This window comes from Malania oleifera, chromosome 7, assembly GCF_029873635.1.
Source record: "Malania oleifera isolate guangnan ecotype guangnan chromosome 7, ASM2987363v1, whole genome shotgun sequence".
Lineage (NCBI taxonomy): Eukaryota > Viridiplantae > Streptophyta > Magnoliopsida > Santalales > Ximeniaceae > Malania > Malania oleifera.
In genome coordinates, this window is record NC_080423.1 from 80,335,085 (window position 1) to 80,359,295 (window position 24,211).

Consider the following 24,211-nt stretch of genomic DNA (forward strand, 5'->3'; position numbering starts at 1 on the left):
TTTTCAGATGTGTGAACATTCTCCAATACAAGTTTATCTGAAGTAATCAACTCTCAAACCCTGTGAAACCTCACATCAATATGCTTGGTTCTAGCATGGTACACTTGAATCTTTGCTAAGTAAATAGCACTCTAATTGTCACAACGCAGCACAACCCCATCTTGCTATATACCCAGCTCTTTGACCAAACCGATAAGCCATAAGGCTTCCTTTGCAGCTTCAACAACTACCATATATTCAGCTTCAGTTATAGACAATGCCACTAGGCATTGTACCATGGACTTCCAACATATAGGTCCTCATACAAGGGTAAAGACATAACCCGTTGTAGACCTTCTGTCATCCATATCTCATGCATAATCAGCATCAACAAATCCTGATGGACTAACCTGTTGCTTGCCGAACATGATGCCATAATCCGATGTACCCCGTAAGTTTCCGAAAATCCATTTGATGGCTTCTTAATGCTGTCTTCCCAGATTAGAAAGAAACTTATTTACCACACTCACAGCATGTGCTAAGTCTGGCCTTATACACATCATGGCATAAATTAAACTCCCCGCGGCGCTAGCATAGGGGACCTTTGACATGTCCCGGATATTATCATCCGCACTTGGGCAATCTGCAATAGACAACTTAAAATGACTCGCTAGAGGTGTACATACCGATTTTACATTAGTCATGCTAAACCTCTCCAACACCTCCACATAACCGCCCTGAGATAACCATAACCTCCTTGTAGTTCTATCCTATTGAATCTCCATCCCAAGTATCTTCTTGGCTAAATCAAGATCTTTCATGTCGAACTCTTTATGCAACAGTTTCTTTAACTAATTAACCTCAGTTAAATCCTTAGCAGCTATTAACATATCATCGACATACAACAAGAAGAAAATAAAAGAACCATCATCAAGTTTATTCACATACACACAACAGTCATACACACATTTTTGTAGCCAATCTTGATCATATAGGAATCAAATCTTTTGTACCATTGTCTTAGAGACTGTTTCAACCCGTAAAAAGATTTCTTTAACATGCAAACTAAGTTTTCTTTCTGTGGTTCACTGAATCCCTCCGAATGTACCATATAAATCTGTTCCTCCAAATCACCATGAAGAAACATCGTCTTCACATCCATTTGTTCCAAATGCAGATCATAATGAGCTACCAACCCCAACACTATCCATACAAAAGTGTGTCAGACCATAGGTGAAAAGATTTCATCATAATCTATTCCCTTTTTCTATGAGTATCCTTTTGCCACTAGTCGTATCTTGAATTTTTTTACTTCCTTTTCTGAAATTGCTTCCTTCTTCCTATATACCCATTTGCAGCCTATAGCCCTCTTCCCATTTGGAAGCTCCACCAAATCTCAAGTTTGATTCTTATGTGGTGATTCCATTTCCTCAATCATTGCACCCATCCACCTACATTTCTCCTGATCGTGCACTGCCTCTTGAAATGTAGTTGGATCATTGCAACTGGTAAAGAAAGCATAAGATATTAACTCTTCAAATTCATACCTTAGTGGTGATCTAATATTGCGTTTGGATCTCTGTATAAGAAAATTATTGACTTGTTGGGTTTCCCGAACCAGAACTCCCTGCAACCAAAGGACCATGATCATTGTTGTTGCCCTGAACTTCTAACTCCACCTGCATAACATGTTCATCTCTGCCCTAATTAGTTTTCGGACTCCTGTTTCTATTCATTACAATCTTGAGTACACTTCACCATAGCCTACTGATCACCACCTTGTTTGCCACTGGATCCCACAACTTGAACCCCTTCACACCCTTTTGATATCCCAAAAAAATGCAACGTCGAGACTTTGCGTTAAACTTCAATCTCACCTCACTAGACACGTGAACATAGGTTGGACAACCAAATACCTTCAATCAGGAATAGTCTACTGCATTTTCCGTCCATACTTCTTCTGCAACCTTGACCTCTAATGATGCCCTCGGTGATCAATTTATCAAGAAACAAGTCATATTAACTGCCTCGGTCCAGAAGTTCTTCGGTAGCCCTGCATTAAGCCTGAGACACCGAGCTCTTTCAGTTAGAGTTCGGTTCATCCTTTCAACCACACCATTTTACTGAGGTGTCCAGCGAACTGTAAAGTATCTCTAAATGCCCTGCTGCTCACAAAACTCAATGAACCTAGAATCAGCATACTTGGTCTCATTGTCTGACCTTTAGACATTTGATTATCCTCCCCCTCTGGTTTTCCACTTCAGCTTTCCACAACTCGAACCTCACAAACATATCAAATTTGTGCCGCATGATACCCAGACTTTCCGTGAGTAATCGTCAACAAAACTCACATAATACACATGTCCACCTCTTGATGCTACTCTAACCAGGCCCCAAACAATGGAATGCACATAATCAAGAATACCTTCCGTCTTGAGAACAGCTGATTTGAATTTTTCCCTGTTTTATTTTCCAAGAACACTAATCTCGCAAAAATCCAGCTTTCATGTTTTCATACCTTTCAAGAGTTTCCTCTTGTGAAGTTCTTTCATACCATGTTCCCCTATATGCCCAAGACGCATATGCCACAAAACAGTTTCATCAAATTTAGTATCTACGGTTGTAGCTCCACCTACAACAGTAGTTCCTTGCAGTGTGTAAATATTCCCGTCTAACTTTTGCCCTTTCATCACCGTTAGATTACCTTTCCATATTTTCATAACCCCACCTTCGAACTTATAATTGAAACTATTACAATCCAAGGTGCTAAGCGAAATCAGACTCTTACATAACTCCAGTATGTGTCTTACATTACTCAAGGTTCTCACAGTACCATCAAACATTTTAATTTTAACTATAACATTTCCAATGCCAATGATCTTACAAGAAACATCATTACCCATAAGAACTAAACCTGAATTTACCAACCTATAGATGCTGAACCACTCCTTGTTTGGAGTCCTATGGTAAAAACATGTCGAGTCAAGTATCCATAAGTCCGTAAGGTGATCCGACCCCGACAAAACTGAAAGTACATCACCATCACTGCAAACTAAATTTCCTTCTTGAACCACATTCGCTGATTTTGAAGTTCTCTCATGCTTTTCCGCATTTCCTTTCTTCCAATCCGGACATTCTGGTTTCACATGCCCCTTTTTACCGCACTTATAACACCGGATATGCTTTTTCTTAGATTAATTACGAGATTTTTGACTCAATCCACTTTTGATTTTTCCTTTCCCACGCTCATAGTTACCTTTCACCACAAGTCCTTCTCTGTATGAATTTTCATCACATATTTTCATCCTTTGATGAAAATTCAACAGGGCACTTGTCATCTCTTCTAAATTGAGAGTCTCTTTCCCCCATGTAAAAGTGGTAACTAAATTTTCATAAGTATGAGTTGCTGGCAAGAAATTTAGTAACATCAAAATCTTATCATCTTCTTCAAACTTAACATCAACACGCATTAAATCACTTCTGATTTGATTAAATGCATTGATGTGTTGATTTAAGTTCGAATTTTCAGCCATCTTAAGCCAATAAAGACGCTGCTTAAGGAATAATTTATTAGAAAGTGATTTGGACATGTACCGGCTTTCAAGCTTTCGCCACATAGCCATTGGAGAATCCTCCTCCATCACACGATAGAGCACTTCGTCGGCTAAACAAAAACGTATTGTGGAAACAACCTTTGCCTCCAACTCTCTCCAAGTTGCCTCATCCATACCTTCCGATTGAACACCATACATGGTCTTCACCATTCCTTGCTGCACAAGCAAAATCTTTCACTCCATGACTTTAAATAACGGTTGCGACCGTTACGTAACACCATTACGTAATGATTTTTTGGACCATTACACACCGCGAAATTGGTGGGAAGAAAAATCACAATTGTAGCGGTCGTTACGGACCGCAACCATTATGTAAGGCCACGATGGCCATTACGTAGCCACTACAAGGCTGTTACACCAAAAAAATTATTTTATTTTTTACTTTTTCTTCTCACCTTTTCCCTCTTTCATAAATCATTCTCAATATGCCATGTGGCAAGAGAGGGAAAAGATTATAATGAGGATGACAATGATACAAAATTTACTATTTCTTTAAATACTCACAAGAGATGCATTAATTAACAATTTGAAAATACTAACTTGTTAGGAAAATATTTTATTTTGATAATATTAGTAATGTGATATTTATGTTCTATATTTTTCAACTTCAACCTTTTTTCTTTTCTAGCTATTTTATATTTATATTATTCATGTCTTACGTGTCTAATAGATTAATGGAGTGTATAATGTGTTTTGTTTTATTAATTAATTTAACAAACATAAGAATTTATCATAAATAAGAACAATAAGAAATATAAATATGCGCACACACGTAATTTTTCTATCAATGGTGGTTTAAAAAAAATGTAAACTTGTTGCCGTTACCAAATAACTTAGTCAAACTAAAGGATCCAAAATACACTAAAACTCTTTCTAAGAAGGACTAAAAGTTTAAAATATGCAAGTACGCTAATATGCAAAGGTTGTGTGTGCTTAAAAAAAATTCAAAGTCGTTACACCCACTTCTCGTTATGTAACATCCGCTACTCCCGCTTCCCATTACACCCGTTACCGTTACATTACGCCACCCGCTACCGCAATTTAAAACCATGCTTCACTCTCCTCTGCCACAAACTGAAATTTCCAGTTCCATCAAATTTGACAACATCAAACCTTGCAAACGAAGTACCTGATGCCAGGACAACAACATTCTCATACCAATTGTTGTGAAAACGGGTTTGGAATTGAGCAACGGAATTTATAAATGCAGCAAAACAATGAAGCCCAACGTATAATTCACACACAATATATCTGAAAAACAACAAGAATCAACACACAAATGTACATGGTTCAGCAAATCCTACATCCGCGGGAGCAACCGGCAAAGGTTTCACTATGAAAAATCAAAGTACACAATAAAATGGTTACAATGATCCCCTCTATCATAATATGCCTAGAAAGACATATTTAACAACCCCTTGGAGGTTTCCCTCCAAACACCCAACCGTCCCAACATTCACATTCAAAATTTGAATTCTTTCTCGCAGCCCCGAGAGCAGTCGTCGACGAGAAGGGTCTACTCGTCGACGATTGATGTCCACTCGTCGATGACTTTGAACTTCTAAATATTATCTGCTCTCGATAGCTCAGATGTCTGAACTTTTCCTCCTCTCGGTATCTTCACTCGTCAACGAAAGAGGCCCACTCATTGACGAGTCCCCTACTGCACAGCACAAAGACTTCACCCATATGTTTTTTTTTTCTTCCTTTGTTTATGAACTCCACCAAGTATAAGAGTCACACAAACATAACAAATGTCCATGTTTGTTTGAAGTGTGGTGAAGTCATAAAGAGTGTACCAGCAGGGAACAATGAGAAATTAGGATGGTTAGCATTAGTGAGAGATAGAGGCGGATAGGGTTTCGCGTGAGGTAAGTTAGGGTTGAAGATGGGTTGGTCTGGGCCTAGTTAGGGGTTGATCTGGTCCTTCACAATTGTATTAGATCTGAGTAAGATAGTTCTAGTTTTAATTGTGACTTGAAGTGAGCCAAAGAGGCAGCCCAAATGGGAAGTGTCAAGGCCAGTGTCCAGCAGGGATTTGTGATTCACTTTGGAAGTGTATATTCTAGCAACTCCACTCAATTCAATTCCCAGCTGGAGAAGAAGAAGGTGAGTACATCTTCTCTGCAAATTAGGGGTACGGATAAGGTGAATACAGGGCAGAAGCGAGCTGAAGAGTGTGGGAGGCTGGAAAACATCTCAGGAATTTGATGGGAGAGAGCAGTGATTATGAAGAGACCAGTAAGTTTCCATTGGCAAATGGTGCTTTTGAGGGGGAGGGTGTGGGGCTGGTGTAGTGTGGAGGTTTTCAGGGTAAAGGTGATGATGTTGGGATAAGACAACCGGTAAGAGAAAGACTAGTGAAAATGATAGCAATGATAAGGTTTGTGTCTACCACTGGGCTGTGTAAGCAAGTGCAGATATAGAAAAAAGCATTTGAAGACAAGCGAGGTGATTCTAATGGGAGAAAGAGGAACAAAATTATGAGGAAATGCTAAAAGTAGCTTGTGCATTGTGGAACATTTTGAGTGGTAGGGGGATACAGATGAGACGGTTAGCATAGGGAAGAAAATAGAAAAAATGGGGCCTATAGTGATGACACTAGTCAGTTTAATCATGATAGTGGTCGGCTTCTAGATGTGTTTTGGGAACAATTTGGCAATTATGGTTTTCATTGTTCTTATGCTCTGCTTTGCATTGGGATTTATCATATGTTCCACCCCTCCATTGGAAGGTTTGGAGGGCATTCCAATTTTGATGATGATAGAACGGGTATAGACCATAGAGCAGCAGTACAATGATAGTATTTTGCCTACAGCTGCAGAAGAAATAAATAAGGACTTAGAAGCTCAACAATTTCTGGATAAGATGGGTCTGGGGCTGTCTGATCATGGAAATAACAAAAAACTGTTTGCATGGGGGGTAGAAGAAAGGTGAAGGGTCAGCAGGAATTAGCTAATCTACAGTGTTTGGTGAATTATGACAAGAAGGGTTTAAAGACAGATTTCTAATCTAGTTTCTTTTACTTATTAATTTCTTATGATTTTTTTTCTGTTGTTTTCTTTTCTTATCGAGGATTTCTTGTCCACTTTCTAGATTGTAGTCTCTTCTCTTTTCTTAATATAATTTCTTTTATTATCAAAAAAATTTTAAAAAAATAAAAATAAAATAAAAAAGATCAAGCTAACAAGGCCCTCCAATCTCACTAAAGATTGGCAATGCAAATTCCACAAAAGCATCCAAATGAATACACCCATGAAGAAGCAAAGAAACAACTCTACTCCAAAGCATTTGCAAAAGCAAATAACAACCATAAAAAACAAGTGCATTCTTCTCTTACTAAACCACAGAAAACATCATATAAATATCACACAACCACAAGCTGCTTGCATCCTTACCCCTCCCAAAGCCTTTGAAAAAGACCAGCAAAAACACCTCCACAAAGGTGGGCCACACCCAAAATTTTCACCATAGTAATAAAATAATTTATCCCATAGTCACCGAGCCACATAAAAATGCAAGAATAAACAAGAATGTGTTTGTTGATAGTCATTTTTCATCCAAACAGTTTCATAACCTAGCTGAAAATTCGAAAGCTAAAAGAAAATAAAGGAAATATGCTACAGGAAGGTCGACTAGTCATTTAATGATGGTCGCTAGTCCCCCTTTCTTCCCCATTTCCTTGCGCATGCTAGAAGAGCTTTTGGCGCCAATCAATAATAGTTAACCAGCCTACATGGGGTAGTTGACTCAATTGAATTTTGAATATTGAGTTGTTTTGATTTGATTGATTGGTGGATCCAGGTGTGCCAAGTATCTTGGTCAGTGGCTCATTGCCACATGTTAGGCAACGACCAAGGCCGTTGGAAGTTTTTCGTAGGTGGTTAATTGTGTTTGAATTTTGAATTTTGAGTTTTTGACTTCAAATTTCAAAGTCAATTCCCTCCACTTTAGCATGATCTATAAATAAACCATGCAGGTAGCCTTTCCCTGCATGCCTACAAAGGGGAAAGAGAGAGCTTTTATTAGGATTTGAAGGATTTTCATGCATATTTGTGGGGGATTTCCAATTGCGATTTCATACCATTCTCAATTCTTTCAATCTTTCCATTTTTCCATTCTTCAATAAATTTCTTTGGGTGGGAGAGTTTCCCCTCTATCCTACATAGGGAAGCAATATTCAGTTTAGTCCCATACTTTGGTTTAAATCTATTTAGCATGTCATATTTTCATTCTTGCATACTTGTTATAATGTTGGTTGGCATGAGATGCTTTGCATGATTCCTATGTATGCATGTTAATTAGGGAGTTATCATGTCATCTAGGTTCCATCTATAGTAGAATTATGTTCTGATTTCATAAAACTAGCACAAAATTTGCATCCTTTTTTTTTAAAAAAAAACAAAAAAGCATGCAAATGGTTGACCGGCCTCTGAAGGTGGTCGACTGCTCAATCCAAAGGCCAAATTTTGGCCATTTTTCTTTGGACCTTTTTGAAACTTCAATGGTCTTGATGAGTCGGAACACTCACCAAAGTGTATGGTCAAGTCATTGTTGATATTCTGATGTAATTTCATGGGTTCTTCATAAAATAAAAAAATTAAAAATAAAATAAAAAATAAAAAAAACTAAAAATTCACTTTCTCAAGTGTTTTTCAAGTGTTAAAACAAATTCTGGAATGAATGCCCATAATGTGGCTTTTGGACATTTTCTAAAAAATTTCTAGTTTGTTTTTCAACAAGTTTTCAAGGTGGGTTTGCGGTTCTCCTTTTAAAAAAATCAACTTTTCAGAGTTAAAACTAGAAAAATGACATTTTCAAAACAACCACTTATGAAGTGGTTTGAGGGTGAAAAAATACTTTGTTTTCTAACTTTGAATTGGTTTCAAAGCTCTGTTTTTGCAGAGAGTTTATTGAAAAATCAAAGTTTTCAAATAAAATGGAGATTTTTCAATCAAAGATTTCAAGTATTTTCAAGAATTTCAAAAGAACATCAAAATTTTTTCTAACTAAAATTTGAAATGTTTTGATGAACTACAGATGACTTGATTCCTCTTTGAACGACATATACACAATCTACATTGATAGATTCAGCCATATTAATAAAAAAACAAAAAACAAAAATTCTTCTTTCTCCTTTCTTTTTCTTTTTAAATTTTGTGTGAATGCTTGTTTGTTTTCGAAAGGCACAAAGTAGCAGGGACTTAATGAGGTTTAATCCTTTGCATGGACCTCATGAAAGTCTTCTTGAAAAAAGGTTGGGTGATGAAAAGTTCTCTAGAAAAATGCAAAAAAAGAGGAGAAGTTTGTTGTAGACAGTCGACCGGTCTCTGCAAGTGGTCGATTAGCCCTTGATGCTCCTTCATTTTTCATAAATTTAAAACACATTTTTATCACAAAAAATTGATTTTTTTTTCTTGAGGGAGACACACATATAAGGCAAGCACGATAACCATCCATAGAACGGATGTTTTAAGGAGCTAGTCTTTTAATTCCATAAAAAGGAATTAAAAGATTACTTTCTCTATTCATAATTGTACTCCCGAACCTAAAACCCTTTCAAAAGGTTTTCCTTTATTTTTCCTTTTCAAAACTAAAATAAAGTGGCGACTCCGTTTTCTAAAACAAAAAGTGAGTTAGATAATCATTGACATTATCATCTATATTTACTTATTTTTCAAATGGTCACCAAACTAGTTGACAACCAAAAGGGCAACCCGAGCCCGGTGTTGACAATGCTATTAGTATAATAATGCATCATTCAACATATCAACAAATAATACCTTGCAAGGGCTCCTAATTAGCAACAAGTTCGTTCTAATTCTGTTAAGGACAACCAACAAGACAAAATCCTTGAACTTGGATGGAAACTTAGGGTCCATTTAGTAGTGGAAAATATTTTATATTTCCCATTTTTTAGTTTTTCAAAGAATTATAAAAATTTTAACTTATTTTTTAATTTTCTAAGATTCTTTTTTTTTTTTTAAAGTAGAAAATAAGGAGTTTGTTTTAACATGCAAAACAATTTTTCATTTTTTATTTTTAGATTTCAAAATAATTACAAAAAAGACAACTTGTTTTCCAATTTTCCAAAATTTATGTAAGGTAATATTTGTGCAAAAAAGTTATTCATTTTTTTTATTTCAAAATAATCACAAAAAAAAGAGAAAAAAAAAAGACTTGTTTTTCATTTTTTTTCAAATTTTATACAAGTTAATATTTGGAATCATGGATTTTGAGGCTTAAATTTAGATTTATTTGGACTTAGAAGAAGTGCTATACATGATCTACACAAATTAAAGTCCATGGTCCAAATTTCATGTTCCCATATGCAAAGTAAGAGTTGGAAATCTAGAAAAATAATGAAAAGATATTTTCCAACTTCTCTATATAAATTTGGAAAATTGAAAAATAAGGAGGCATTTTCGTAATTCTTTGAAAATTAGAAATAAAAAATAAAACTATTTTCACAAGCAAATGGAAAATGAAAACTGTTTTCCAAAACTAAACAGACCTTTAACTTTCCAAACATGTTTAGCAAGAGCAAAAGGGAACTAAACAGACCCTTAACTTTCCAAACATGTTTAGCAAGAGCAAAAGGGATACAGGAAAGAACAAGATGAGTAAAATAACTAACAAGTAGACACTGCTGACCTTTGCAAAGTCCAGATCCCAAAATCGCTTGTAATGAAAATACAGAAAGAGTCCGAACAACTGAGAAACAAATAAAATCAGTAGCCCATCATTTATGTTCCTGTGAAAGTGAAGATCTTAAAAAATAAAATCCCCATTAAGAATCAAATAAAGAGAAAATGGGTACGATCATTTAGTGAATGAACCCAAGAACCATCTTCCCTTTGTGTACTTAATAAAAAGCTTTGCCACTGTTTCTTCAACAAGAACATGTTTTTAACTAACCCTCTCTTGCAAGACTTTGAACAAATTTTTAACTCTTAGTTGTTCAATGCAATCAACTTCATCTTCATTGTATGAAGTATCAATATAGCTTCTTCTTAGCAATCAGAATTAGTTAATGGCTCCCTTCTAATAACTTTGTTCTACATCTCACTATGACATAACTTGCGTAAACTCTTAATGTTCAATACAATTAACTTCATCTTTATTGCACGAAGTATTGACATAGCTTCTCCCTAGCAAATCAGAATTTGGTAATGTCTCCCTTCTAATAACTTGGTTGTGCATCTCATTATGCCATAATTTAACCACAGCACAAACCGTCTAAATAACCAATATAACTACATCCATCTCCTTGTTATCTTCATCTTCTTTTTGATTCATAACAGGAATCCTTTGATGGTCAGCCATAAGCTTCTCAATTCACAAGAAAATATTAAAAAAATAAAATTATTTGTATAATAATATTAAAAAGAAAACTTAGCAGTGACAATGTAGGTTTGAGTAAATATTAGGGGCTAATATTTTCTATCCAAAAAATAGAAAAGGATATAACTTAGTTCCGGGTTCAAGAGCACCAACCCACATGTGCCACCAAAAAGCTCATTCTGATTGAATGTGGGAGGATGATCTGTTTCAGTAATATACTGCCAAACCAACAAAGCTGACCATCCAACAGTAAAACATAACTATCTAAACCATTCAGAAGTTGCAAAGGAAAACAAGGCACTTCTTCACCTGCATTTATTACTAGTAATACCATATCTCGACAAAAACTATTGTGGAAAAAAAAAAAAAAGGAAAGCTTAGCAACAAAAGTATTCCAAAAATATGGAAAGTTAAATGTATAAGAATGGAACGTGAAAAACAAAGAACAAAAAATCGTAACCATAGAGATACTGATAAGAGTCCGTAATCTGTATCTTCGGTAAGATCAAACTCTTCGACAGTTTCCAAAATCGAAGCCAAGCAAGAACAAGAACAAGTAGAGAAACATAAAGATTACTCATTAATGAATTGTGCATCATCATCCATTGTAGCAGAAAAAAGACACAAATCAATCAAAGGCAGTGACGCTAACAACAATATCAAGTATGTAACCCTGCCTGTGAAAGATGGGGGAAAACCACACAGGGTATGATGTAGGAGAAGTGGTTATTTGGATGGAACATTCTGACCCAATTTGGAGGCCTATTTCAAAGAATAGGATCAATGGATTATTGGGTCCTAAACCCATATGTGCATAGTTAATTAATCGTTTTTGAATGTGTTTAGTTAGCTTGTAGTAGGATTATGTGTTTTGGGGGATTGTTTGTAATATTTGTGTATTTTAGTATTGTGTTTGTAAATCTCATGAATCTTTAGCGGTATATGTGTAATTTATTGTATTATAGGCTTTCTTATAAATAGTGTGTGGAAACCATGTAGGAGGTAGTTATTGTTGAACTTGAATTGATAGTTAACATGTGTTCTTTCCCCTAAGTGTATCTGCTTCTTCCTTCTTCCCCTTCCCTTCTCACTTCAATTTCTTCTAATTCCTCCTAGGCAGCAAACCTGCGATGCTGTCCTGCATCAGGGCATCTTGAAACAGGGATAGCTTCTGCAATACTCCTTAAATAAACAAGGCTTTTGGGCATATAATTTCTAACACAGATAGATCAGTAACTTCGAATCATGGAGGAAGGGAGGAAGGGGGAGAGAGACAGAGAGAGCTCCAAGTCAAAGGCGATGATGAGTTCCAACTTCCAAAGGCGCTTTGATGGGAAGCGATAAATCAAGAGAGAGGCTGGGAGGGTCTAGGGATTTTGAAGACCTTACTTAAAATGGTTTAGTTAAATGAGATCAATTTTTTTATTATTTGTTAAAGGAATTTAGATGGACGTATAGAACCTCTTAAAAACCTCTGAAATATCTGTAATTTTTTCTTGGAAGAACCAAACAAGGAATTTAAATTCCTACTAAAAATACTCTACCTAAACACAGCCTACAAGAACTTATTCCCACTCAGAACAAGAAACAAAAGAAAAATAGAACAAAACTGAGGCAATTAGGCAATAAATCATAAAAAGATTGGGTTTGGCTGAAATATACTTAATATGCACATGAAATTCTAGAAATCAGTTCAAGTTATATTACATACAATTAAACAAGGAAAATAATATACCATGTCCCAAAATTAACTCCGCTGTGTATCAACATTCCCTATGGCCCCTGGCCCTCCGATATGAAGAGAACAAAAGTATTTATCTACCCAATTCTTCAAATATTGACTCCGGTCAGACTTCAAGATCCATGATATACAGTCAGCCTACAAGATATCACAAAAGATTTCCCAGAAGTCAAAAGAGCAAAAAAACTTAGGAATTCAAGGTAGATTTGGAGCATTCTAACAGGCTTCAATCTTTCTTTTGCCAATCATTTAGGGAAATAAAACAAAGAAATAGCACCATTATTAGGGACAGGATTGAAGTAATTCTGGGCTGTGCAAAATTTGCCAGGTCAAGGACTAGAAAATGTAATTGAAAAAAGGCAGGAAGTTCAAGCACCTGGTCCTGCTGACAACATCAACATTAATCATATATTCAGTTTCACCCAGAAATTCTTCTTTACGCTTGGGACACCTTCATAAGGCATTTACAAGCTTCGCACGTCGAGTTCTCTGATCCACCTCTACTCGGAGACCAAGTCCAGCAATTTCAGGCACATCAACAGACGCTTGAAGCTCCAATTCAGCTACTATTCGTTGGTTTTCTGCATTCCCTTCCAACAAATTTCTAACTGACCAAATGCCCCATTCCCTCAAGAATGTGTTATGTTCATCGTTAACACACTGTTGCAATAGCAAAAGAATCCCATTCTTCTGTCTGATTTCATCTTGTACATGCTTCCTATGGTAAGCACAGTTACCAATGACTGCTACAATGTCTCTACGAAATCCTTTGTAAGGACATATCTTGGATGAATAGGAGGAAGTTCCATCATGATTCTCAACTTGTTTGATGGCTTTCCTAATTAAGGCTGGAGGCTCAAGATCACGAAGCAAACCTAGAAGCATTTCTAAAAGTCCTCCACATATCAATGAGTGAACAACGTCCACCATTTCCTCCTTACCACCCTCTGCACCATCTTGAGCACAAATATCCCTCAAAATGATGAGTGAGTATCCAAGAACATCAACTGCAGTAGAACCAGTGGGGAGACCAAACTCGCTTCTTGGGACAGAATTAACAACCTCAACAGCTTTCTTGAATATTCCAAGAACACACAGTGCAAAATCACTAGAAATAGTGATCTCACAAATCCACCCATTCAAGATCTCTGATAGGAAGCTCAATAAAAATGATTGTTCAGACACAAAATGATCATCTCCACATTTGATATCAGCCGATTTCTCAAACCTATATAGGCTTAACTTAGAAAATAATGGCTGAAAGTGAAATTCTTCAAGGCAGATTCTTGTAAGAAGCAACTTCAACCAGTCTTCTCCAATGCCAACTGGTAAAATAAAAAATAAAAAATAAAAAAGATTCATAGAATAGATAATTTAAACTATGTCTAGGTACAGATAAATAATATAAAATGGAGAAAGAAACCAAAAATGACACGAGAATGCCAAGGGCAGCCCCAGGCCATAAGTCTTCCTGCTTTGCAAAGTTAGGGGGAGGGTAATCACAGTGTACGCAGCCTTACCCCTGATTTTATGCAAAGAAACAGTTTCCTTAGACTTGAAAACATGACCAACCGGTCACAAAGGGGCAACCTTACCATTGATCCAAGGCCTATACTCAAACACCAGAATATAAAATAAAATCCAAAATTTTACCTGCTGAAGCAATCTGCACAATTTCTGCCACAATATGCAGCCCTCTATCTCCACAAAGCTCTCTAATCAGTCCACCGTTTCCATCGCAACAAGTATAAAGAATCATGCATAAAGTATCACAAGCCTCCCTTCCTCGCACTCTTGCAATTCTGGCAAATTCTTCTGGAAAAAATTGATGCCAAACAGCACGCTGGTGTTCTTTTCCAGCCAATACAACATTTCCCAGAACCTGCAAACCCATGCATATAATCCTATAACCTAAATCAGAACTAAATTCAATTGAACCCAATATAGATGAAACTGTTTCTACTCCATTTTGTTCAATAAATGAGTTCTGATTCGCTATTTCTCCCGCACATAGGTTCCTGAGGAACTTTAAAGACAATAACAGAAGATGACCACCAGGTGGATAAGAGAGAGATTGACAGAGCTGAAGGGCCGTGAAAAGGATATTATTGGCTGCAAGGTCTAAGCGGCCATCAGCAGTTCGGGAAACTTCTATCAGAATCTTTAGTGCTTCATCTAGTTTAGATGATTTTGAAGTGGCAAATAATGGCTGGAGAATATATTCTTGTACACAGAGCTCCATTGAAGACACATCATCCATTGCATCACCAGAAAATCAATGATCAAAAGACTATCCAGCGGGAAGAAAAATCAAGGAGTGATTTAAGAATTTCTGATATTTTGAATGATGAGAATAACTGGCATCTTCAGTCAATTAAGTCGTAATTATCCTGCACAGATATATGTGTAATAATAAAAAATCAACCTTAAATTCCACCCCATGAGATGGGAAAAAAAAAAAAAAAAACACAGAGAATGGTAGATGCAACCTTACAGTTAGTGGAACAAAGTTGGACAATGTCAAGGGCAATTTAATTTAAACAATAAATAATCAGCAGTACAACAGACCGAGAATAGGACTTGTTTCTAGATTGAAAATGTAGGTTCAGAATTTGTGGGTCTTTAGTTTCAGTTCACCTCATAATTTTAGGCAGAAACACAAACTGGAGGATGAAGGTTGGAGTAGCTAAATATGAGAGTTATTCATTGTTTGTTTTCCTCTCCACATGCAACTGGGCTGCACGTGTGAAGGGAGTGTTAAGGTTTGATATACATTGTTAGCCCACAAACTAATAGCTTAAGTTTTTAGGTAGAGTGGAAATTTAATATGATATCACAGCTATTATTGTCAAGAGGTCCTGGGTTCTAGTCGTGTTGCCCGCATTTATGTGGTGGTTAAAAATTATCTTAATCCCAATGGTGGGAGTTATTTATCATTTGTTTATCTATCCACGTGCAATCGAACTGCATGTGCAGGGCAGCAGGGGAGTGTTATAATGCTATATACATAGTTGCCCCAACACCTAATAGCTTAAGCTTCTAGTTTTAGGTACAGTGGAAATTTAACAACTTACCTGGAAGTTAGTTTGCAGCTTTTAAGTAAAAAGAATCTAAAGCAATGTTTTTCCATGAATGCTGATTGAGGGGAAAGGAAAAATGGGTGCCCATAAACAACATTCTGCAACCAGTGTCATAGGCCGAACACTTCACATCTTGCGAAGTGCTGTGTGGTACTAGCTAAAGAACTTTTGCTTAACTGGTCAGCCAAAGTACACCACAGTTTACCACAAGAACACATTCACAATATTCAAATGCAAAATAAGCGAAGCAGTAAGAAATTTATGTAAGCAAATGACATCATGTGGGAAACATTGAAGCAACATAATTCATTAACAACACCCCCGTAGGCAGCGTGTGTTTAGAGAGGGAGGCAAGTAGGCTAACCACGTTTACAAATGCTAGCTTGCTTTGCAATGATTGACGAACACTCACCCTTCCTTTAAAGAGCTTTATATGCTATTCTAGCTGTAGCAGTAGCACTAGGAAACATCAAAGTGTCAAACTAAATGAGGAGTCATACTCCCATTTTAATACTAAAGCATAAACACACTCAAACAAATAAACCCTATACTATTATTTACATGATGGTTACCCATCTTCTATACACAAGGCAAGTGGTCACAAGCAAACATAATGCCTTGAACAAACTTGGCTAGTGACATTCTCCCCAACTTATGCGGTTGACGTCCTCCGAGACTCAAAAGCTAAGTACTCTCAACTTTTTCCATGAATGATTCCATGTCTTTTCCGCTGACATCAATTGATTTCCTCACCCCCAAGGTGTTTCCACTTCACTAAGAACTTGTGCTGCTTCTTCCTTGATGATGTGAACTCTTTGTTAGCAAGGAAGACTTTAACTTCTCTTCTGTCAAGTTATGTTGTCTTCAATGGTGCTTTGGTTGACTATCTTCTACTTGGATCTTTAGTGCCATAATTTAATGGCTAGAGGCAGCTGATGTGAAACATAAAGTACAGTCGTGCACCTTCATCCAAACCGGAGGATCAATCTAGTAAGAGGCCTTCCTGACTTTACCCAAGATGGGGACTGTTCCTTCATATTTGCGAAGTAGTTCCCTATCTCGACCTCATAGTGACTTAACCTATTATAGATGGAACTTAACAAGCACTAAGTCACCCACATTGAAGTGGAATGGTCTTCTCCCCTGATCTAGCCGCTTCTTCATCTGCTTTGAAGCTTCCTCCACATAAAATTGGGTGATCCCTGTGTTCTGTCTTCATTATTTGGTGAAGATATATGCTATTGAACTCTTTCCTCCATACAACTTGTCCAACATGTGAGGTAATAGTGGCTGCTGACTTGTTACAAGCTTAAAAGGACTATCGTTGGTTGTTGAGCCTTTGTGGGCATTGAAACAGAGCTGAACCACGTTGAGTAGTTGCACCAAATTCTTCTAGTTAGTGGTGACCAAATGGCACAAATACTCCTCTAATAGCCTGTTAAATCTCTTTATTTGTCTATCTATCTATGGGTAGTACCTCGAAGACATATTAAGTTATGAACTAAAGATTCTAAAAAGTTCTATCCAGAAGTTGTTTGTGAATCTGAAGTCTCGGTCCAAGACATCGACAATGTCTTGGTCAATAATCCAATATTTCACAATGCGTTTGAAAAATAATTGTGACTCCTCTATCAAATAATACTTTGGTGCGAGTATGAAAGTACCATGCTTCAAAAACCTGTCTATAACCACAAGTACAAACCTTGTGTCTCCAACTCTGTGTAGGCTAGTGAAGAAGTCAAGTGAGACTCTCTCCCACCTTTCCATTGGTCCTTGTAAAGGATTCAACAGCCCTACAATCTTCTTCAGCTCCACCCTGTCTTGCTAGCAGGTGAGACAAGTTTGGGTATACTTGACCACCTCATCACATATGTGTGGCCAGTAGTACCTCTACTTCAACAATGCCAAAGTGTGATGCCATCCTAGATGGCCTGCCCACATGGTGTCATGACATCTCTTAGTAGTATCTTCCTTTGATCACTAGCTCAAGGCACAAAGAGTTGGCTCCTACATGTTATTAACAATCATCTTCTAACCAAAAATGACGCACCTTGCCTTCTTCCACTAGCTTCATGAGGTTTTGGGCAACTGGATCTTTGTCAAGGTTCTCATTAATAAGGTCCCATAGTGTAGTAGTAACCATACTTACTAAGCACGTAACCATTTGTAAATTCGCAAGCTTGGTCTTCTTTTTCAGTGCATCTATGACTTGGTTTGTCCGCCCTGTCATGGAGGCAAGTTATGAGGTAATTTGTCTAGCATCACAACTTTGTATTCACCCAACACATGTTGGGTGGCAATAAGCATCTACTCTTGGCCTACCTCTTCTTTCACCCCAATGTGGCGAGATATGTTTGTTTGCCCCCTCCTCAAACACTTCCTGAGTTGCATTACTGAGAATAACTTCTTGTCATCCCTTTTTTTTTTTTTTGCAACGGCTTGCATCATTATACAAAGCGATCCAGCAAATGGCATAGGGACTGCCTTAGTCTCCCTCAAGAATTCATTCCAAGTATCACTTGGAAATCAAACATTAACATGGCTGAGAAACTTGCATGCCCCGCCATTGTCCAAGCTTCACAGTTAGTTACTTGGCTACTCCCAACATAGGTTGAGTTTCGAAGTTAACTGCTTTCATGAGTCTTGAATCCTCCATATCACAGGTGCTATTCCATTGATTCACAGATCTACAAAAATTAATCTTTTTGCTTCAGTAACTTTTGAATCTTTTTTTTGCCTTTCCAACGCGTTGAGTAACTACATCGCACCCATTCTTGGAATTTCCTCATCCTCATTATCTCCTTGTGCCGCTTCTGCATGGAAGCTTACAAGGCATCGAGTGACGACTTGTAAGGGCAATCAACAACTCTATTAGGGGTTTGACATAAGAAGCATGTCAACTTACCCTTAACACTAGACATGTTCAAAGATTGAGATAACAAAGCTTCCTTTGAAGTTGGCACCATGGTTTCGACTACCCCATTTTTGGGTTTGCCCTTCTTAAAAGACTTTCCGTTGTTTCCACCCATGCCATTCTCTTTGGACATTAAGGTACTCTCTCCATCGTAGTTAGTCAAGTGTCTCGTGACAACCTATGCAATAGGCAAGTCTTAAATTGTTAGACAATGGTTTCAACCCTTCTAAGAAATAAAACAGCTTGTTATTCTCTAACATGTCCCAAATATCCACACCAAAGCAAAAAATTGTTTCACATACTCCTTGACTGTACCAATGTGTTTAAGGCCTCGTAGTTAGCTCTAAGCATCGTACTCAACATTCTTAGGAAAGAATTGGGCTTGAGTTTTCCCTTCAAGTCTACCCAACAATCAACTACACACCGTACATTCTATATCTCATTGTACTTGGTACTCCACAACAGCTTAGCCCAACTAGTCAAGTAGATAGTAGCCACAGATACTTTCGCCTCCTGTAAGTCAGTTGTCACCACATAGAAATATTGCTCCATTGCAAATAAGAAACTTTTTAGCATCACAGGCACCCCATATCTCCGAATTCTAGCTCCTTTGTTCTTCCATTTTCCATACAGATCCCCATAGAGTTGGAATTTCCCATTGCACGAACCATCAAGTTTTTATCTAGGCATTCAAATCCCCCAACTAGATCAGTAAAGCTTCTATTAGGAAATCCTCTAACATTTCCACAATTAAACTATGTTGACGTTTTCGTGATCCTTCCAATAAATCAACACACTCAGCAAGTTTGCCCATCTCCATGGCCACATTGTTGGTTGTATTAGTCTACACCCTCTAGCGCATCAATTCTTTCGATATTGGTTTGGCATTGTCTCTTACCAATGCTTCGCATGATCCCACAATGCGAAGGCAATCAAATTCACAAAGTAATTAACCAAGCTCTCATACCAACTATCACGGGCGGAATACTTCATACCTTGTGAAGGGTCATGTGGCACTAGGTAAGCACTCTTACTAACTAGTTAGTTGTAAGTATAATAACACATTCACAACCGTCGAATGCAAAGTGAGCATAAGTAATAAGCAAGTCATGTATGCAAATGACAATCACATAGTAAACAATGAAGCAACATAATTCATAACACATTTATAGGCAATGTGTCTTTAGAGAGGAAGGCAAATACACTAAACAAGTTTACAAATGTTAGTGATTTTTACCATGGTTGATGAACACTCACCCTCCCTAAAATGCTTTATATGCTATTATGGCTCTAAGAATAGGAAACATAAAACTAATCAAGGAGTCATACTCCCACTTTACACTAAGGCATGAACATACTCAATGAAGAAAGCCTACACTACTATTACATTATGGTAAACCATCCAATGTACACAAGGCAAGTAGTCATAGGCAAGCATAATGCCCAGAACAAGCTTGGCTCGTGAAAATAGTGTACGACTGCAAAGTGAGATTGAGCTCTTGCTCTTAAATTCTTAACAAATTCCATGACCCTTCTAGGTGGTGTGCTTAACTGCAATGCACAAAATTTATTGTTTCACCTATATGAGTGTGGAGTGGACCTGCTTTTATATGACCTTAGGCATTATTGTTAGAACACCCATAAATTCTAGGCAAGGCACATTGCCTATTTGTGTCAATTCGCATTGAATAGTTCAGCTTAAGATTGTAATGAAGATGATAAACTTGCTTTACTTACAATAAGAATTATGGTTCATAGAAACTTAATGTCTCACCATATTTTTTGTGGTTTATCTTCCTAGGTCTGATTCATAGCCCAAAAGGCACCAGATACAATATATTACATTATGATCGGTTAACCCAAACATTATTAGTCTTTATAAATAGTAAGGTATTGTTGGCATTTTATTTTGCATAAAGGTATTTCAAAAGCCTTTGATGTTTCTCTTCTTTCTTGGTTAGTATTTTGTACCACATTCATTATTTAGAAAGTTTGAAAGCTCTTTTTATTTGGGGGTATTTTTTAGGGCCTTGTGAACAAGTGAACGGCCATAATCCCCCACACACGCACAAGGCAAGCAAGGACCATACATTTGTGGAGAACTTGATCCAAAAACGTTTAACCAAACCATTCCCTACTTGGGCTCAATTTTACTATTTTGTCCCTTAGTCATTTGACCTTTTCCACTAACAATTATTTAAAAGATTTAATTAGTTTTATTGACAGATTTAAAAATCTTCCAAATATCTAATACCTTGATATCCACATTATTGTTGTAGCCTTTTCTTCTGACTATTTTTTATGGTCTATGTATATTGTTAGGCTAGATATTTATTAATATAGGGTCCTACTCATTTCTTTTCCCCTATGAGTCTTTTCTCCTCTTTGAAAGAGAAAATCTCTTTCATGTTCCTTCTTTGTGATCATTGTTGCAATATTCATCTAATGTGATTTTTCCTGCTATTGTTACTGTACTGCGTAACATCTTCTATATCTGGGCTAACCAAGATGATATCGTTCATGGTCCCCAATTGGCAAATGCACATCTTCAAACAAGGTTTGTTGAATCCTGGGCGTGGACACCAATAAACTTTTTGAACAATGTTAAGAGGGGCAAAGTCTACCCCAAGGGCAGTGTTATGAACACCTCAACCAATAAGTCTCTTCATTGTATTGTTCGCATCCTTGTTTTAGCTTAATTTTTACAACAGTATTAATCAATTGCTCTCATATTTAATTTGTTCATTGTTCCTCTTTTTTTTTTGCTTGCATATATGATAAATATGGGAACAAAAAGTTGGTGATATTTGGTCTTTTTAATTAAACAATCACAATGAGTTTACTATTCATTGAAATGCCATTAATTATTCAAACCTGGTTACTTTAACTTATTTGCTAAAAATTTATTGTTGCATACCGCATTGTTCAGTCTTTAGTCAAGGTGACTACTACTGAGAAGCACTAATACCCGCACATAACACAAATACAACATGATTCCAACACAGTGATAAAGCAATTTTCAAAACACTAGGATACAACAAAGAAGAGATACATCAACCAATCATTTTTTAAATATATATATATATATATATATATATATATTAAGGCATGATTTTACTTTTGGAAGAAAATTGTTTATACAGAATAAATTTAAGATGAAACGCAGGCATAACTCGTGCACATTTAAAATGGGGAAAATAAACACATCAGATACAGCACTGACAGCAATCAAATATCACTCAAATCAACAAAGAACAAAAAAATAAAATAAAATCTAAAAAATAGGGGAAAAAGAGAGCAGCAATCACTCAAAGACCCATAGTTAGAACTCATCAGGCAGCCATGGTTAGCAGTAAATAAATAAAGTAAAGGGGAAGCTGCCGGGACATACAAGAGAAGACAGAGCAGTCGGTGAGTGGTGAGGCGGGAGAGGTGAGAAAGGCCGAAAGAATTCGAGAGAAAGGTCAGAGAGGGCTTCTGACATTAACTGGGACTGCGTCCGGAGGCTTCGGCGGCCTATTAAGCAACACCTCGCACGCACTGCCTCACAGAAGTCCGCTGACTGAGGAAGAAGAATCGCCAGCGAGTATTGCGGATTTCCGCTGGGGGCTTCTTGCGTTGGACGAATGGTAATTGGTAATTGAAGGGCTAAGCCGCTAATGTCTTAAAATAAGGGTGAGTTTGCTATGTTTGCTCCTTTCTATTTCCTATTTCTATTTCTTTATAGTAAAAATATATATTATCAATTTTTGATTGTTCGTCAAAAACTAAATATTAAATTATATAATTTTCAATTATTTTGACAACCTAATGTCAGAAATTTTAATATTTAGAAATAATTTTTTAATTAAATTATTCATTTTATATACTTTTAAATTAAATTAAATGATCATATAAATTTAAATATAGTTAAAATATAAATGTAAATTTTAAAAAATAATAATAGAACTAATTATAAAATGCTTTTACTATTTTTCAATTGTCATGTCTAATAATATTTTTATTGTAACATAAATTTTAAAAGTAAAACAATTACATAAAATAATTATAATAAATTTTTATTTCTATTATAGTAATTTTTTAAAATGTATTATTAGTAATTTTATTATTTTAATCATAGTTTTATAACATTTTGATTTAAAGATGAAAATGAACATCTTTTTAATTAAGTTTTTAATTTGTATTAGTTTTATAAATGTGAACCAAACAAGTTGTTCGTTTCTAGTTTTTAGTTCTCATTTCTGATTTTTATTTCTCTAATTTATAACACTGATACCAACACAGCCCCTAAAAAACTATTGTCATAAATTTAGGAAGGCTATTCATGGGTCAATATGAGTCTTATTAAAGCTCAACATTTTAATTGACTCAACTTTATTAGTTTCGTGATATTCTTGTCAAATTGTCAATTATACCATTAAGCTAGGTTTGGGTTAGTTTAATTATTGAGTAAATTAGGTTAGATGGCAATTTTCCTTAAAGAACAATAAATGACATAAGAGAAAATAATGTGTGAGACAAAAAATTTATAAAATATAATAGTGTTGCAGCCAAAAATTGAATGGGTTCACCAGATTGACCATAACCTCAACCTTTTATTAAGAATTAAGAAAAGGAGGTTTGGAGGGCTCGGGGTGTATTTCGAGGGATTATTTCAATATCTAAATTAGGAGGAATATGAAAGGATTGAATATTTACAATAGTAAAAGTATAGGTAAGAATGAGATACCTTGACATTTCTTATGGAATCCCTTAAGAATGAGATACCTTGACTTTCTTATGAAATCCTTATTATAGGCATTCAAGGGATACCCTTATTGATTCCTTCATAAATGAGAAGTTATTGAGACTATGGGAGTTATGCTTGACTTGTGGATATTTATTGGGTTGAATTGATTTAGATGTCATATTTGTTGTCATTAAACTCGTTTGGTTTCTCAATGCGGATTCTTTGTCTTTTAGTTTTTTTTGTAAGCCAACATTGGGATCATTTTGTGTTATATTGCTGCCTCCCCCTCACTTTTGAGCTTTAAAATTACTTTCTTTAGCTTGAGAGTAGTCCATATTATTCACTTAATCCAATTTCATTGGAGTCAAAAAATTCAAACAAATATTCTTCAAAAAAATGACTCAATTGAATCATGTGAAAAAGCAAGCCAGCAAATAAGTATCAAGTTGTTAAAGGAGTCCCAAGCTAACTTTTTGGTAGCGCCCAATCCAAACCTAAATTTAAAGGTCATGAGTTAACTTTGGGCACAAGCAAGTCGCATTTGGTGGAGATGTCTCAAATCGAGCCATTATATAGGCTGCTAAGTTGGTAGGAATTGATGTGACTCAATCTGAGCGACTAAGTTGATATCCTCTGGATGTGGCTCAATTAGAACCGTTATATGGGTTGTCAAGCCTATATGAGTTAAGGAGACTCAATCTGAGTCAATTTGTTGAGCTATCAAGCTAGCAAGAATGAATATGGCTCAATCCAAGCCATTTGGTTCAGTTGCTAAGCCCATGTAAGTGAATGCGGCTTAATCTAAGCCAT

General features: G+C 36.3%; 1 protein-coding gene across 3 annotated transcripts in view; it reads right to left on the reverse strand.

The window, feature by feature from the left end:
* LOC131160096 (uncharacterized) overlaps window positions 1–22,369 on the reverse strand; it is a 35,464-nt gene extending 13,095 nt beyond the window's left edge. Inside the window, exons 1-5 of one of the 3 annotated variants that reach the window (XR_009137928.1) lie at window positions 22,064–22,352; window positions 14,332–15,068; window positions 13,055–14,003; window positions 12,673–12,816; window positions 4,349–4,722 (exon numbers count right to left, since the gene is read on the reverse strand). Coding sequence is in view for 1 of the 3 variants with exons in the window: in XM_058115432.1 (XP_057971415.1) it covers window positions 13,132–14,003; window positions 14,332–14,938 (1,479 nt within the window). In the remaining 2 variants the exon portion in view is untranslated. Of the gene's footprint in view, window positions 1–4,348; window positions 4,723–12,563; window positions 14,004–14,331; window positions 15,069–22,063 lie in introns of those variants that run through there. The other 2 variants (XR_009137927.1, XM_058115432.1) reach the window with 2 other exon arrangements.
* Between the last annotated feature and the right edge of the window lie 1,842 nt (window positions 22,370–24,211).